Source organism: Accipiter gentilis, chromosome 14, assembly GCF_929443795.1.
Source record: "Accipiter gentilis chromosome 14, bAccGen1.1, whole genome shotgun sequence".
Classification (NCBI taxonomy): Eukaryota; Metazoa; Chordata; class Aves; order Accipitriformes; family Accipitridae; genus Astur; species Astur gentilis.
In genome coordinates this window covers 24,773,068-24,789,382 of record NC_064893.1, presented here as the reverse complement: position 1 = coordinate 24,789,382, position 16,315 = coordinate 24,773,068, and the positions used below count along the sequence as shown (strand labels likewise).

General features: G+C 51.8%; 2 protein-coding genes across 2 annotated transcripts; both read right to left on the bottom strand.

Moving 5' to 3' along the window:
• Positions 1-1,601: 1,601 nt before the first annotated feature.
• On the bottom strand, positions 1,602-4,783 carry SNAI1 (snail family transcriptional repressor 1). The gene is made up of 3 exons (XM_049817129.1): positions 4,682-4,783; positions 3,513-4,016; positions 1,602-2,211 (listed from the first exon to the last, which is right to left on the bottom strand). Exons 1-3 carry the CDS (start codon positions 4,758-4,760, stop codon positions 2,030-2,032), a joined length of 765 nt encoding a protein of 254 aa, XP_049673086.1. The 5' UTR covers positions 4,761-4,783; the 3' UTR covers positions 1,602-2,029.
• A 4,623-nt stretch (positions 4,784-9,406) lies between these two features.
• On the bottom strand, positions 9,407-16,144 carry RNF114 (ring finger protein 114). The gene is made up of 6 exons (XM_049816932.1): positions 15,979-16,144; positions 15,175-15,325; positions 13,421-13,527; positions 12,669-12,783; positions 11,656-11,763; positions 9,407-11,431 (listed from the first exon to the last, which is right to left on the bottom strand). The coding sequence occupies exons 1-6, from the start codon at positions 16,110-16,112 to the stop codon at positions 11,366-11,368; spliced, it is 681 nt and encodes a 226-aa protein (XP_049672889.1). The 5' UTR covers positions 16,113-16,144; the 3' UTR covers positions 9,407-11,365.
• Between the last annotated feature and the right edge of the window lie 171 nt (positions 16,145-16,315).

Genomic DNA, 16,315 nt, shown 5'->3' with positions numbered 1-16,315 from the left:
GGCGCAGGGATCCGGACGCCAACGGGCTGGACGGGGGGATGAGCGCTGGGGGGGACGTGATTTTATCCCCTGGTTAAAAGCAACATCCTGGCGATGGCACGGGGGAAACGTGGGGGCAGAAGGATAAAATCTCGGCCCCTGGGGGAGACAGGCGAAGCACCCCAGATTCAGAGGTGGCAGGTGGTTTGGGGCGCTGGGACAGTTTCATTATGGAAACCCTAGAGGCAGGTACCTGGGGGTATCCCGGAGCACCTGCCCCTCGGTCCGCTCCCAGCTGCGGGCAGGCAGGGGACAGCCCCACCTGCACATGCCGAAGGGCTTTGCGGTGACAACAGGATGTGTCACCTCTGCTGCCACACCACCCACGGCGGGTCACCCACCCGGAGGCTCACCTCACTGAGGTGCCTGGTGTCTTAGCCATCCCCGGGGAGGCTCAGGAGCCCACCAAGAGCCAGAGGCAGCCCCCCTACCCCACTGGGGCAGTCCCCCAGTGCTGCGGCACAGACTGCTCCCCAGGGAGGGCTGAAGGACCGGGCCGGGCTACAGGTGCTCCAGTAGCCCCGTGGGGAAGCCAGCACCCACCCGGGCAGGCTGGGAGGAACGGGGCCAGCCCTTGCACTTTCCCACATGGAGCCAGGGAGATCCGCTGCACCCCCGGCAGCCTGACACCCCCCCCCCCCCCCCAACTTGCATCACCGCACAGCTGCCCCTTCCCCAGCCCTTTAGCAGGAACTGACTCAGGCTGCCTTTTCCTCCCTCAGAAGCGAGCGCTCCGCAGATTTTCCCGGCGTGTGAATGCCATTTGCCGTTCACCTGCAGCCAGAGGCCAGGAGTGCAGGGTGGGAGCAGGAGAACCGAGTCCAGCACCCCGGTGCCCACAGCACAGGAGGGAGCTGCGGCGCTCCCCACCCACCCCCACTGCTGCATATTCACCCTAAGCACCCACAAAACCCTATTATAAATTAACGATTTTATTGAATATCAATAAACTGTATATAATTATATAAAAAGTTTCATCAGTACAAAATTGTGGCACAAAAATATAAATACCAGTGTACCTTTGAAATGTAAACATCCTCTTTGTAATGATTCCATGAAAACAATGTCCAAAGAAAGATGCATTCAGGAGGCACCTGTCAATACCCATAAATAGGGCTTTTGGCACACACCTGTCGATGGGCAGCCTTGGGACAGGCCACCATTGTATCGGCTGACAAGTGCCTGCTATTAGTCACAGTTCTCTTGAAAAGCAGTTGTTAAGAGTCATATTAACAGGTGCTTGAGTGCATAGCTGCTCTGTAAACAGGGTTGGTGTTTGAAATGGCTACCCATGCCTTTTATGGACACTGTTAATCTCGCAGGCATTGCAAATTGTCATTGTGCTGGGGAGAAGCAGCTGCTTCACAACTACTGGGATACTGTATTATTGCATAGTTACACCTTCTACAGGCGGCATATATACACTCGGAGCGGGGGGCAGGGTGGTTAACATTTTGTCCTTCATTAAAAAAAAATATCGGTTCTTAAAAGTTACCAAGTGGTTATGGTAAAAAAAAAAAAACAACAAACAACAAAAAACCCCCCAAAACCCCGAAAAAACCTCCAACCCCCCCCCCAAGCTACATGGTCGCAATGTTGGATACCGGTGGTGGGGCCAGGGTGCAGGTCCAACCCTGCAAGGTGCCGAGTGCCTCCGGCAAGCGGGGGCACCTGCTGAGGGGCTGCGGCAGCAGCGGGTCAGGCTCAGGGCTGCACCCCCCTACCCCCCCCTCCCCCCCGAGTTCCCGAGTTTCACGCACTCGCTTTGCACCGGAGTCCAATCCTGCACCCTCAGACGCCGGGACGGGAGAAGGATCAGGCCTTTGCATTGCACAGGAGGCACATAGCGAGGAGGGTGAGGGTGGCGAAGGCCGGAGGAGCTGCGGCCGGCCCGGTGCACGCTGTGGCAGCGACGGAGAAAACTAACTCCTACAGAAACTAGTTATAATATGGGTATTTGCGTGGTGAGAGGCCTGGGGGAGCGGAGTCCTCAGCGAGAGCCGGAGCAGCCAGTCTCCTCATGCTTGTGGAGCAGCGACATACGGGAGAAAGTCCGGGAGCAGGTTTTGCATTGGTACTTCTTTACATCTGAATGGGTCTGCAGGTGGGCTCGGAGATTAGACCGGTCAGCAAAGGCCCGGTTGCAGTGTGTACAGGAAAAGGGCTTTTCACCTATGGGACAAAGAGAAACGCTCCCAATTAACCAGTGCATCAACACATGGGGAATATCAAAGAAGGAGCCATTCATTAGCCAAAGTTTGTGAAGAGCACAGTGAAAAGCAGCGCTGGCTGTTATTGTTCGCAGGGAAAGCCGGGCGAGGCATGTACAGCATTCACTTCAGGGGAAAGCCGCGGACTTGGGAATTTCCTCCTCCCAGAAAAACCTCTCCTATGAACCACGGAAAATTAATGCTGGAAACATCTGCAAGCAGCAGGGCAGTCGCACATACAAACGAAGACACGATATTCGTCTCCTGCCTGGAGCCAAGCGAACCGTTTGCAGAGAGGCAGGAAAGCCAAGCGCTATGTGTTAATTATATCATAGCAGGCAGCGGCTGAAAGGCGCCAGCGCCAGGGTGAGTATAGCTATTTCCTCCGCCGAACCCCACGCTCCCCCTTCTCCCGCCCAGCTCGCATTGAAAAGCCTGGCCAGGGCGAATTCCTCCCAGAAAAAGACTCTTTTGGAGGAAACAAATGCGTATGCTCAATTTGGAAAGCACAATTAAGTCTTCCCAGCTTCCTTCAGCCATCCCCTTTAGTACGTTAAGAGGGTGTGAAATCAGTGCCAAGTAACAATTACACTATCCCCGCAGCCCCACAAAGGATGCTCGGGAGACGCATTGTACAGGCGGCCGTGGCGGTGGGGTGGGCCGCAGCTGCGGCACCCGGACCCGCACCAACCAACAGGTGCGGGGGGTGGCCGGCCCTGCGCCCCCAGCACCTGCCCGCAGGCCTCGCCGAGCCTCGCTGGGGCGCATCCCGGCAGCGGGCGCGCTTTGGGCCGACCTCATGGCCGCCGAGCGGGGCGGCGGGCCGGAGGCCACGGTGGCGGGCAGGCGGGTCTGGGACGCTGCCCTGGCCGGGAGCCCTTGGCGCGGGCAGGGAGGGATGCTTCGGGCGCGGCGGCGCACGGGGAGGGAACGCTCCAGCGGGCTCGTAGCCCCAGCTTATGAAATGGAGCCGAAGCGTGCGCCGTCCCACCGCGGCCGACGGGCCGGCTCGCGGGAAGGCAGGGCGCTAACGGCAGCGGCGCAGATTTACAAGCCGAGCCTTGACCCCGCGCTCAGTTCCAGCCAAGAGGCTATTTAAAGGACGTTTTAGAGAGATGTGCCAAGGGGGTTTGGGAAGCCCTTATCTTCCCAGATAACACCCGGCCCGCCGATTCGCCGGCGGGGCCGCGGAGCTGGGAAGCGGGAGGCGAGAAGGAGGGAGGGAGGGAGGGAGGGAGGGAGAGGGGCGAGAGCCGGCGTTACCGGTGTGCGTCCGGATGTGGCCCTGCAGCAGCCAGGGCCGGGAGAAGGCCTTGCCGCACATCTTGCAGACACAGGGCAGCGTGTGGCTCCGGATGTGCATCTTGAGAGCCCCCAGGCTCACGTACTCCTTCTCGCAGTACTTGCAGCTGAAGGATTTCCTGGCCTGGGCGTCGCAGTGCAATTGCTTGTGCTTGGAGAGCCCGGCGAAGGTGGAGTAAGCCTTGGCACACTGGGCGCAGCGGAAGCGCTCGGCGGCGGCGGGGGCCGAGGCCGGGCTGGGGGGCCCCGAGCTCTTGCCTTCGTCCTCCTCGCTGGAGAGCGCCGTCAGGTCCAGGGCGGGGGCCGCGCCGCCCGCCGCCTCGCTGCCCGGGCCGCCCGGGAAGAGGCTGGAGAGCAGCCCCGCGTCCCACACCAGAGGCGGGTAGTAGGCGCCGGGGCCGAGCACCTCGGGCGGGGGGATGACGGGCAGCGGGCACGTCTCGTACAGCAGCGGGGCGGCCAGCACTGCGGGAGGTGGCAGCGCTCAGCCGGGGCCCCGATGCTCCCCGCGGGAACGGGAGCGACGGGGCCCCGACCCACGCCCCGCGGGGCTCCGCGCCCAGGGGAGCGGGGAGCTCAGCCTCGCCCCCCGGGGGGGGAATGCGTTTGCGCCACCCACCCCCGGGACAAGGGGGACCGACCCGTGGGAGCCCCGCGCTCCACCCCGGAGCCGGAGGGGCAAAGGAACCCCAGCCCAACCCACGGGGGCCCAAAGCCCCAGCCCACCCGGCGGCAAAGGAGACCCGACCCCACCCCGCACTGCTGCGTGGGATGGGGAGAAGGGGACCCCGCGCCCCTGCCCACCCCCGCCATGGGGAGCTCCCCGCGCGCCCGTGCCCACCCCACGGGGGAACCCCCGGCGCCTCCGCCCACCCCGGGGTACCAGGGGGCGGCTCCGCATCCCGAGACACGCAGGATCCCGCGCCTCATCCCACTCGAGATGCACGAAACGGAAAAAAAAAAACCCAAAAACCAAACCCGGACCCCCGCCAAAAGCCAGCCAGCCACCCACCCACCCACCCGCTCCCGTGTGCGGACCTAAGGAGATCCCGTACCGGAGCCCCCGCACCACCCCGCGGAGCGCCCCACGCGCGTGGCCCGTCGCGTCTCGCCGCGCCCCGTCCACGCACCGGCCTGGCTCTCCAGCTCGCTGTAGTTGGGCTTCTTGCTGGCCGAGAAGTGCTTCTTCACCAGGAAGGAGCGCGGCATCTTGCAGCCCCGGTGCCGCCGCCCGCTGCGGGGCCGCCGCGCCGCCGCGCCCGCTAATATGGGCCCGGGGCCGGGGAGGGCGGGGCGGGGCCGCCCCCGGGTCCCGGAGCCAATGGGCGGAGCGGGGCGGGGCGGGGCGGGGCGGGGCGGGCGCCCGGCAGGTGTCGGCCCCGCGGCCGCCGGGGACAGAGCCGGGCTGTGGGGATCGCCCACGGGGGTCCGCTCCCGCGGGGCGGCCGCGCTGCCTGCCCGGGTGCCGGTGGAGAAACCTCTGCTGCTGCTGCTGCTGCTGATGATGATGATGATGATGAAGAAGGAGCCATTTCTGGCGTTTACCCTGTGCCGCGCTCCCCGTGGGGACCAGCCGATGCTCCGGAGCGAAGCAGGACAAGGGGCCATGCCACAGACCCACGGTCTCTGGGGAGACCGGCAGCGGCGGGGCTGGAGGAAGGCGGTGTGCCCGGAGGGTGAGCCCCGGGTCCCCCACGCGTGCCTGTCCTTGCCCCTGCCCCACCGCTGGGGACTGCGGTGCAGATTAGGACAAGCCTCTGCCGTGCCCCGCTGCTCCAAAGCACTGCCGGGACACAGCCACGCGGGGGGAGCACGCTTCGCCACAGATTATTAATCCTCTGAGAAGAGGCAGTGACTTGCAGAGGAGCGCGACGCATCCAGCACAGCCTCTGCTGACTCCCTCCCCCAGGCAGGGGTCAGGAGCACCTGCCCGGGCATGCTTCTCCCTTCTGCTGGGCAAGTTCCAGGCAGCGCAGCCTCCCCTAGCAAGCTCCTCTCTCATTTTCTTCCCTCCTGCCTTCCCCGAACTCCTTCCCCACGGGCTCGGCAGTGCGGGTCAAACAGGTCCAGAGAGGCAGACGTTCCCTTTGGCTTTCTGCTCCTCAGGGGACATGTGCCCACGGGAAGGTGCCCGGGCCTCGCTAGCGGGTGCTGGGGGAGTGGTGAGCGGAGCCGGAGCCGTTCCCCCGGCCTGGCAGCTAAAAAGCCCAGCCCGGGCTTCCAGCTTGCCCCATCCCTCTGGCTCACGTGGGGATTTCCCTGCTGGAAGGGCTCAGGGCACGGATCCAGGCACCTGCTGCGGGAGCCACGCTCAGCTCCGGGCCAAGACAGCTGCCGGCGGCGGGCGGCTGCGGGAGGAGGAGGAACGGGACCTGCTGGGAATGCCTCCTCACTCCCAGCCAGCGCCCAGTCCTGCCACTTGAAAAAGGGCCCGTGGTGCAGGGCCACTTGTGACTCAGCCGTCACACACGGCTCCGCCAGCCCCTGCTGACCACACGTTGCTGTTTAGCCACAACCCGCCTGAAATGCAGAAGTGGGGAGCAAAGCTTTCCACTGGCATGGCTGCAGCGCAGGGAGGGGGCTGAGCTCCCTGTCAGTCTTTCCTCGGGGCAGGAACAGCTTGGGAAGCTTGTCCTGCCAGCCAACACGCGGTCCTGCAGAGACGAGATGCGTTTGCAAACTCTCCCCCTGCAGCCACGTGCTCTGGAGCTGGATCCATCCCTCCCCTGCTCGTGGCTTTCAGCAGGTGTTTTATCTGCACAACACATCTCTGGCTCAGCCTGAAGCTGAGGGGAAAATGTGCCCCTGAAGGCCTTGGGGGATGCAAATCACAGAGGCCAGGTCCACCCCATTTCTCACGGGGGTCCAGAGGTGCCGCAGCACCCTGCACTGCAGGGGCCGGCAGCCTGGGTGCTGCTGCAGGTGCCTCCCCCCCGTGCCTCGTCGGTGCCCCCCCCGTGCTTTTCCACCTGTCGCGGATGTGGTTACGCTGGGGACACTTGTACGAGGAACCCAACTGGGCGGTTTTCTTTCAAGAAGCAAAGCTGGCTCCTCTCTTCTTTCTGAAATGTTAATAATCGGATCTGTTCCAACCACTGTGCGTGGAAAAAACTTGCATGTGCTAGAGGAAAAATCGAGATCAAGGGAGACAGTGGCCCGACCTGCCTGTGCCCATGAGCCGGCGAGCTACGGGACAGAAAGCAGGAGACCAGAGGGGAGGGGAAGCTCTGCAACGATTCAGGGGCTGGAAATGGCAGCGTTTTCTCAGCCATCGCCCCCTGCACTAGACCCCCGGGCTCTGGCAGCCGCCGAGCCCCCGGGTGGTCAGAGCAGCCCTGCCACCAGCCTGGGGCACAGCTCCGGACCCAGACCCACACGGGCGGCCAGTCCGGAGCTCACAGGCACACGCTCACCACCTCCAGAGCGGCAAGGCTGCCGCACGTTCTTCTTTTTACCTTCTTTGGCCCCACGGCTACACGAAGCACCTCAAATATCCCGCTGCAGAGCAAAGCTCCTGCCGCCAAGGGAGGCTGCGGTGGGGCGAAGGGAATTTCTGGCCACGAGGTGTGGGGCTGAGGTGGGCACCCTCACTGCAAGACCGGAGAAGCTCCGTGTAACCCACCGCAGGGCCCTGAGCCCGGTGGAGGAGGACGGGGACGAGCACTGGGTCGGGAGGTGCGAGCCCCGTTCTCTCCAAAATGCAAGACCTCCCTCTGCTGTCGGCGCACGCCGGGCCGGTCACCGCTCCAGCGGCTCCAGCCACCAGGCTGGGTTTATTCCCCCCAAGGCCCAGGTTATGAAGGGAAGCCCGCTGCACGGGGGTGCTAACACAGCTCCCAGAAGCTCCGCCGTATTACTTTTTTAAAGCCCGGTGTCCGAGTACTAGGTAAAGACAGAACAAATGTGAGGAGGACTACAAGAGAGACCCAAGCCTGCAGCAGCACCACTTAGTTTCACTGAGCGCTGAGTGAGTTTTGAGGAAGGAGTAGGGAAGGAAAAGGAAGTTTTCATACCGGTTTCAACAGTCCTAGTTTGTATCACCTGGAGAATAATGGAGTCCATAAAAAATGAGTTGCTTTTGAAGAACGAACCACGGACCAATGCAACTGTGACATGAAGCTCTGCGTTAGAAAAAGAAACAAAACCCCACCCCCAAAACAGGCAAATGCCCCGTTGTCATTTTTAGTACATTTAACCCAAAGAAAAGCTCTAGGACTGTAAGCACAGCCCTGATTTGCTTTCCCGTGACTTAACATAGCCTCGGTATTGCACGAGAGGTTAATCCTTCTGACACTGGTCTTACCGGTGACCGCCCAGTATAGCTGGCCAAAGGCCTTGAAGCAAATTTTTTGTGCCTTTGTCAGTCAGGTGGCATGAGGACTTAGAATATACCATTAATGCTTTATTATAGATGGGATCCTTTACAAGATCTCATCCCCCAGTGTAAAGAGTCCAGGGGGATTTATTGCTGAAGCGATGCCTTTCTGTTAGGCAATTAAAGCTGACAGCATTTTATCAGACCTATTAAGGCCAGTCTTTGACCAGAGACAGATTCATTTTAAAAAATAGCTCGACTGCAAGCTTGCCTCCTCCCATTCTGTCCCTCTCCCTCTGCACTAATCGTCCTCCTAAGGCTGACTCCCTGTGCCAGACATGGGGAATTTCGCAGGTCCGAGGTGGCCGGATTGCATTACCGCCAACAATGGGCACTTGGGATTTGCTGCAGCTGCAAGATGGGCCGCTGACGAGGTGAGAGCAGCTCTGGCAGAGTACTCCACTCTTCAGCACTAGCACTCCACTGGATTTAGAAGCCCAAACTAGCTTGTTCTATAATAAGGCTTTTTTTTTTCATCACGAGTTTCTGCATGCAAATGGCAAATGAGATGAATCAAGGCTATACACGGAACTCATGCACCTCTCAACAGAATGTCTTTTTAAATCAACCAGCATCAGTAAGACATACCACAGCATGTATAAACATGTTTGTATTTGTTAAGTTGATGAAGTCAGCAGCATAGAGGCACAAAGCTCTTCAGCAGCTGGAGTAAGTGGAAGCCTATGGCTAAGTTTATCTCCGAGGGGTTCTATGGGATGCTCATCGCAGCGCAGAAAGCAGTGCTGTGAATTCGGCTGTTACCAAGCTAGCAGGTGCCAGGACACTGCTTCTTACTCATACGCTAATGTAATCAAAGATAAAAGTAGAACTAGCATGCATTTTCCAGTCAATATTTTTGGTCTGTACCTTCTGTGAAATAATTCCCAAGTAATGGGTTTGATTTGCATCAATTTAAGTTGTATAGTCAAGGAACGGGTCTGCACAGACAGGGAACAATCACCCAGCACGAGCAATTTCTGACCGGTCATTGCTGCAAGCCAGCCTTCACCTCCTCATTTGGAGCTACCTAAACCGAGGACAACATAAGGATGTAAACACCATAAACTTAGAGGAGTTAAAGCTATGGGAGCTGCAAAGATTTCAGAATAGCCCTCCTAGACAGTCACACTTCCCCACTTTAACAAGAAACTTTGGTGGTTTTTTTTTTTTCTATGGCTTATAGGAGTATCCACGTACAAGATTGCACCTGCAGTACTCTGGCCAGCTCTAGCAGAACTTGCTCTGAACTCAATCTGAACTATTCTTCATAACCTGCGTGGTCCACAGCTTGAAAGATAAGTAAAATTGCAACTAATCAGTACAAACTATTTAATGGAAGCCAAAAGTTGAAGTCTCTGCATTTCTCAACATCTATTGTGCTCTCTGCAGCATTGCACAGCCAGAAAGAAGTGTTTCTAGGAAGGTGCCAAAATGAAATGTATGGACCACAAGGAAGAAACCACAAGAGTTGACACAAAGATAGGATTTTATAAATTAAATGACCTTTATTTGTAACTTGTCTTCAAAAGTCAAAAACATGACAAAGTAATTGCTCGGAAGCTTCTAACTGCTCCTTAAACATTTTAACAGAATTGCATGGAAGTGCACTTAGAATAGTAGCAGAAATCTAGATTCTGGTCAATGGGCATCACCAAACTGCGTTCTAGCCAGAACCCCGAAATCCCCATCCAACCACTAATACATTGTAATCTCTTTGCAGATCAAGCATTAGAAATAACCAACCCCAAACACAGTACTTACTCCACAGTACCATGAGATCCCCCGCCTCCCCCCCCCCCCCCCCCCCCCCGCAAGACCGAGCTTCCAGTCACCAAGCAGATACTTAAGGATGAGTCTAGAAGAGCCTGTACCAACTTAGAGAACACATACTAAAACCAAGTTCAACTTAAATATGTTAGAGGTCTGGCTGGACACAAAGTTTAACCAAGAGGTTTTAGCTGGGGTGCGTTTCATTGTTTTAAGGGTAAGGCTATGCTTCAGTCTGCAGAGTGCAATGATATTAAGTTTACTCATCAAATAAATTAATTAGTACTCAGTTCTGTGGTGGTGCAGGTCCACTGCTCCAATTAAACATGCTTAAATTAGACTACACATCTCAACACTACCGTGATTTACAAGTTCTCATTGGGTGTCTTAGATCATTAGATCTCAGCATCTTAACTGTGCTGTTAACGAAAACGTTAAACTAAAAAGGAATCCCTATAGTAAAATTGTAGACTTGAATATAGAGTATCCATTTACCAGGTACTGGAATTGTCATCCTGCTTTCTTGGTTATATTTTACTTTTTCTTTGAAAGCTATACCTGCATACTATACATATAATATATGGAAAACAATCTAAGTACAGCTTCAGCTACTTTAGCAACATTTAGATGAAGAACAGGAATTCAAAATACCGGTTAAAATCTGTAATGCAGAAAGGTAGTGCTATGCATGTGCTATGAATTATTAGTAAGTTTTGTTACCAGCTTGCCTTGAGAGATGGAAAAACTAGGAATGTATAAGAAAATTTTAGTTTAAATAGAAAGCAGAGGTATTGAAAAAAACCCTTCTAAATTCCCCTATCGGCATAAGGCTTAAAATCACTGGAAACCAAGTTCAAAACCACCAGTTTAATCATAATGCCAGCAAATATGACTAATATTTGCTAAGACAGATAAAAAATGATGCATTTTAACTAAGACCAACATTAAAGTTTATTTTCCAGGCTAGAAATTACGGTCCAAGTATGGAAGAAAGTAATAATCATGCACAGAACTAAAATATTTTGAACTAGTTGCTTACACAGGTGCAAAGACTTGCTAAGAAAGTTAGTAGTGTGAAGACACATACTGCAGACATGTTTTCCATATAGTTGAGAGGCTGCCTATAAGAATTTAAACACTGGGAAACATTATGAAATCACAGGCATTGTAGGTCACTTTAAATGAGAGCTGGTCTGACAATTACAGTTAGCACCTAGAGGTCTCACTAAAGGAAAACAGAGCTACAAATACACCTCTCATACTATCATTTAAGATATGTAAATGAGATTGGGAAGAGATATTAACTAGTTCAGGCCGTTCCATTTGGAATGTTTTTGTTTTCAGACAGTCAAATGAGCACAACTGCAAAAGAAACCAAGAAATAGGCATAGGTAAAGGCAAACAGATTTGTCTCCTCCATGTTGATCTACAATTAAGCTTGCATGAAGCAAGTAAGAAAATTAGGCTGACAGGGTTGAATGGCATAGATCATGTTAACAAAGGACTGAGTGGTACAGAAATATCAGACCAGGATTTGAAACTGAGATAGGGATTGAAGTCTTCCATATTTCTGGATGCCTGAGTTCATCTTGGGATGTACAGGAGAAGTGCAAGGATGCTAGGCATTTCCCCCTCGTGGAAGCTTGGTTTTACAGTTAATCTTCTAGTTGGTTCATTTATCTCGCAACGAACGCATCAAAACCTGTGCCATCATATCATCTTCATCAGCATCATAATCCTACAAACAAAGGGTACAGAAATTCTTTTACTGCGATAGCCACGCTGGTTAATACAACACCAAATAAAAACAGAAAACAAGCTGTATTTTCCTTTGACTTGCCATTAATCCAATTTCTCTCATGATATCATCTGCATGGATGAGATTTCACAGTAGCAGCTATGTAAAAAAAGCTGGGTTTTAAGAGTCATCAGGCTGTATTCCAAGGGTGAGGAAACACATACCACAAAAGTATCATAAGAAAAGCGATGTCGCCTTTGAAGGTGCTCCATGAAGTTAGCACTCCTGTAATTTGGGTCTCCCCATGGCATTGAGGCACAAATTGGGCAAACCTTCAAGAAAAAAACAAAAAAGCCAATTAAGCCCCAATGGTTAAGTCCTTTAACATTTACCGTAGGAAGGGCAGGACAGAGACAGCATGGAAGACTGAAGTTTGAGGTTTGTGACAATCACTATTCTTTATGCAAAGTGATGTCAAATAGTTTGCTGGGACATTTAATACAAAAAGCCTCAGATAACCCTGAATAATTTTAGTTCATGTCTTAGATCTCCGAAATGGAATGGCTTACTCTTCTCCCTACATTCTGAAAATCAGAATTCACTACAGCTGTTTGCTTTAGAAGATTTCAGTCTTTATTTCTCAGTAACAGAAAAGTTTCCTTGACCTCCTTCATAAAGATCACTTCTCTCCAAGAGAAAAAAGGAACTTTTTTCCTAAATAATTTGGAATCCAAAAAAAACTTTCCAGAAAAGTGTTTCAAATTCAGTTCCATGTTTTGCAATTCCTCTTATATGAGAGGGAATATCAGCAGATGAAGATTACTAGAATGACATACTATGTTTTGCAAGCATTTTTCCCAATGGTTTATAGTATCTTCTTGCTGAAAACAGCAGAGGGGAAAATTAAACATCTGACTTCTTTTAAAATTATATTTGATTAATTTGATGTTTGTTACTGTGCCTAATTAACTTTGAATGGCTGCCATTTTTCAAATATGAAAGGAGAATGTGACATAGCTGCAATAGAAATAGAGACTAGTCATCTCCAGAGAAGGTATCAAAAACTAACATCAAAATTCTGTAGAAGTTAAATGCATGAACAGCATACCCACATTTTACTTTAACAGGAATAATTATAAATATGTACTTAACTTCAAGAGTAAGTCTCTAATTCATTGTTTCAAAGGGATTTAAGACTAGACTTCATTGCAATTCTTGCACCAAGACTTTTTATTACCACTTGTTTTGCATCCATGCTGTGCAATGTTTTGCAGTGTTCAACTAGTCCTTCTTGATCAAAGTTTTTCTCGCTGCAATACGGACAAGGAAAGGTAAAGCGATTTGGGAAGTTCCTGGTTGGGGCGATAAAAAGAGGTTATTTACCACTGTAAGAAAATTAAAAGTAAAAACTTTAGGATTCAATACTCAAAAGTTGTCTTACCAGCTATTAAGAATACAAATTATTCAAAGCAGTAATCTTATCCTACGCAATTAAGATAAGCTAAATTTAACAATCAGTTTGTAAATTCCTAACAATGGCTTAAGGAACTCTTTAATATCACCCATATTTACACAGAACAATAGTTGCTCTACAAATGTTATAAGTGTCATTTATCACTTTTTTTTTTTAAATGCACAGGGTTCCTACCACCCAGTATGCTAAAATACAGATGAGTGTACTGCAATCAATTCTGACTTCCCTTCGTTATAAGTTACTACGATCAAGAGACAGAAAGACCAAGGTCTTATTCAAAAAATAGCTACTTTTACCAAGTACCCTGATCTTAAAAGATGTCTTGTGCATGGACTAAGTAGAAAGAAGAGTAGCTTGTCTGTGCACAGTTAGTTGCAGGATTAAGGCTTAGTTTTTAACTATGTGAAAGGATTAGAAAAACTAACACGCAAACTGAACGAAGAGGTAAAGTCTGCTTATAATTCAAATTTTTTTTTTGTGACAAAAAAAGTATTTCCAGAAAAAGAGCTAGTTACCTGGTGTTGTGAAATGGTTCTTTAGTTACGGCTTTCACACCTTCCATTATGTAATTCTGGTACTTTGAACAAGAAGCTGCATGGCTACGCATCTTTGAGAGATACATCTGTGCAGGCAACAATAGCATAGCAAGGTTAATTTAAACTATTTACAGTTACTTCTACACTTTTAAGCAGAAGCAGTAAACACGTAAAACAAAAGAGCTTTTCTGCAGACAGTGTGTCATGGTTTGACCCGAGCCAGCAACCAAGTACCACACAGCCACTTGCTCACTCCTCCCTGCTCCCAGGGGGATGGGGAGGAGAATCGAAAGAATGAAATAAAACTCATAGGCTGAGATAAGAACGGTTTAATAACTAAAGTAAAATAAAATATAATAGCAACAACAATAATAATAAAATATAATAATAAATGTAATGAAAGGGAAAACAAAAATGAGAGTAATAAAACCCAAGAAAAGACACGTAATGCACAATGCAATTGTTCACCACCCACTGACCGATGCCCGAGCAGCAATTCACCCCTCCCGGCCAACTCCCCCAATTTATATACTGGGCATGACCTTCTATGGTATAGAATATCCCTTTGGCTAGTTTGGGCCAGCTGTCCTGGCCGTGCTCACTCCCAGCTTCTTGTGCACCTGCTCACTGGCAGAGCATGGGAAACTGAAAAATCCTTGATTTAGGATAAGCACTACTTAGCAACAACTAAAACATCAGCATGTTATCAACATTATTCTCACACTAAATCCAAAACACACTGTACCAGCTACTAGGAAGAAAATTATCCTAGCCAAAACCAGAACAGCATTCCCAAACAGTTCAGATGGCGAGGCAGAAAGCTTTGAGATTATAGATTAGTTAACCTGTAACTTTGCTGCCTGTAATATTTTACAAATACAACACTGTTCAGGACAGCTCACTTTTCTTAACCTATACTATAGTATAAAAAAAAAGCTTTATATAAAGCCAGTTTACCTGGTCACTAAGAAGAATAGACAGTGTATAGAAAATTTGGTTTTTAGCACAGATCCTGGTGTAGCTTGATTGCTAATTTTCAATCCCATTAATGACAATTCAAATTTACAGTAAGAAAATCTGTAATTCAAGGCACTACAGTTTTCTATCAGCTGGAATGAAGACAGAATGAAGACACTACCCAGGAATAAAAAGTGAAAGTAACTGAATTGTTACCTTCACCTTACTGTGTCTAATTATCCTTTTTTTGTTGTTTTGCCACCTGCTAAGGTATTTTCTCATACATTCAATTAACACTAAGCAGCCCAACTTTACAAAGAGAAAGGAAATAACAGAAAGGACAGGTATACAACATGCAGCACACTAACAAACAGTACCACCCATACAAGACAACTTTGACTCATTAAGTATTTCAAACAACAACAAAATTTCTGTTTAAGAGCCAAAGAGACTACTATCCAAAACCCACATCCACATTACAATGTTCCTCCCACAGAGACATGTTCACAGAAGCAACTTCAGAAGCAATATTTTTCTATAATTTTAAAATCGGTATCTTTCATTTGAAATTCACTTCCTGAAGAGGTAACAATAAAAACCTGTGGAAAGAATGTCAACATTTGGGTGCTGCCTATATAAAATGTCTTTAGCACTTATCGGAACAAACATTTTGACCTGATTCTGCAGAAAGCTGAAGAGCAAGCACTTTATTTCCTTCTAAGCAGTATAGCTGAGCAGGCACACCTCATGCACTTAATTTCCAAACACTTTCATACTTTTTTATTGCAGCCATTGCAAGTGGTTTCTGTCGTTTCAATTTGCTTTTCCAGGTCCAGAGCTCTGCTACCAGGCGACAGGGTGCTGCGGCAGACACCACAAACTGGCTTTTTCGGCTTAAGACATTCCTGCAGGCACGGAGTGCAAAAGCTAGGGTGGGAGAAAAACAGTAGGTGGTGAGAACAGCCCTCCTGAACATGCAGCATAAATATCCAGAGCCCTTACGTACATGTCTTCTGCTCTAAGCGGTAACAGAGTCTCAAGAAATATTATCTAATAAAACAGCAACCTGTTGGCATTTGTGCATTCTAGTTTGTCATGCTCAGCGTTATTAGCTTTTGGACAGCACTCTGCTCCCTCAGTTTCTACATCTTTCAGGAGAGAAAGCAATCAAAATAAAAGAATATTAGCTTTTTTTCCCCTGCTGGTTTTTTCCACCCCCTCTTCTCTCACAGAAGCCTCAGGCCACCCTAAGACGCTGCCGAAGAGCGGAGCTGCCTGCGGAGCTCCCCGGTCCTCCGGCAGCGCTGACCGAGCCCCCCCCCCCCCCAGCGGGATCCAGCCCCCGCCGCGCAGGCGGCGGCCTTACCCATCCCGGCCGGGCCCGTTCCCGAGGGAGCGAAAGGGGAGGGCCAGGGCCAGCCGAGCCACGGCTCCCTCCCGAGGCCTCACAGCCTGCGGCCCAGGAAGGCGCCTGGCGGGCCCAACCCCAGCCCCCTCCCGCCGAGGGCTGAGAGGGCCCCAAACCGCCACCGCCTCAGGCCCCCGCACCGCACCGCGCCGCGCCGCCGGCAGCCGCTCACACGTGTCCGCAGGGCACGCGCACCGGGCTCTCGTACACCTCCAGGCACACGGGGCAGGTGAAGCGCGACAGCGGGTCGTGCCGCCGCTCCGGGGAGCGAGAAGAGCCGCCGCCGCCTCCACCGGCCACCGCCATCTTCCCACCACCGCGCCCCGCCCCGCCAGCCAACCGAGGAGCGGGCGGTGCGCGGGCGCAGCACCGCCCCTGCCGCCGAGACACCGCCCCCTAGGAGGCGTGGTCACGCTGCGTGGGCGTGGCACAACAAAGCGGGGGCGTGGCCAGGCCCTACCCCCACCACCGGCCTTGAGCGCGTCCCCGCCGCCGCTGAGGCGCCGCCG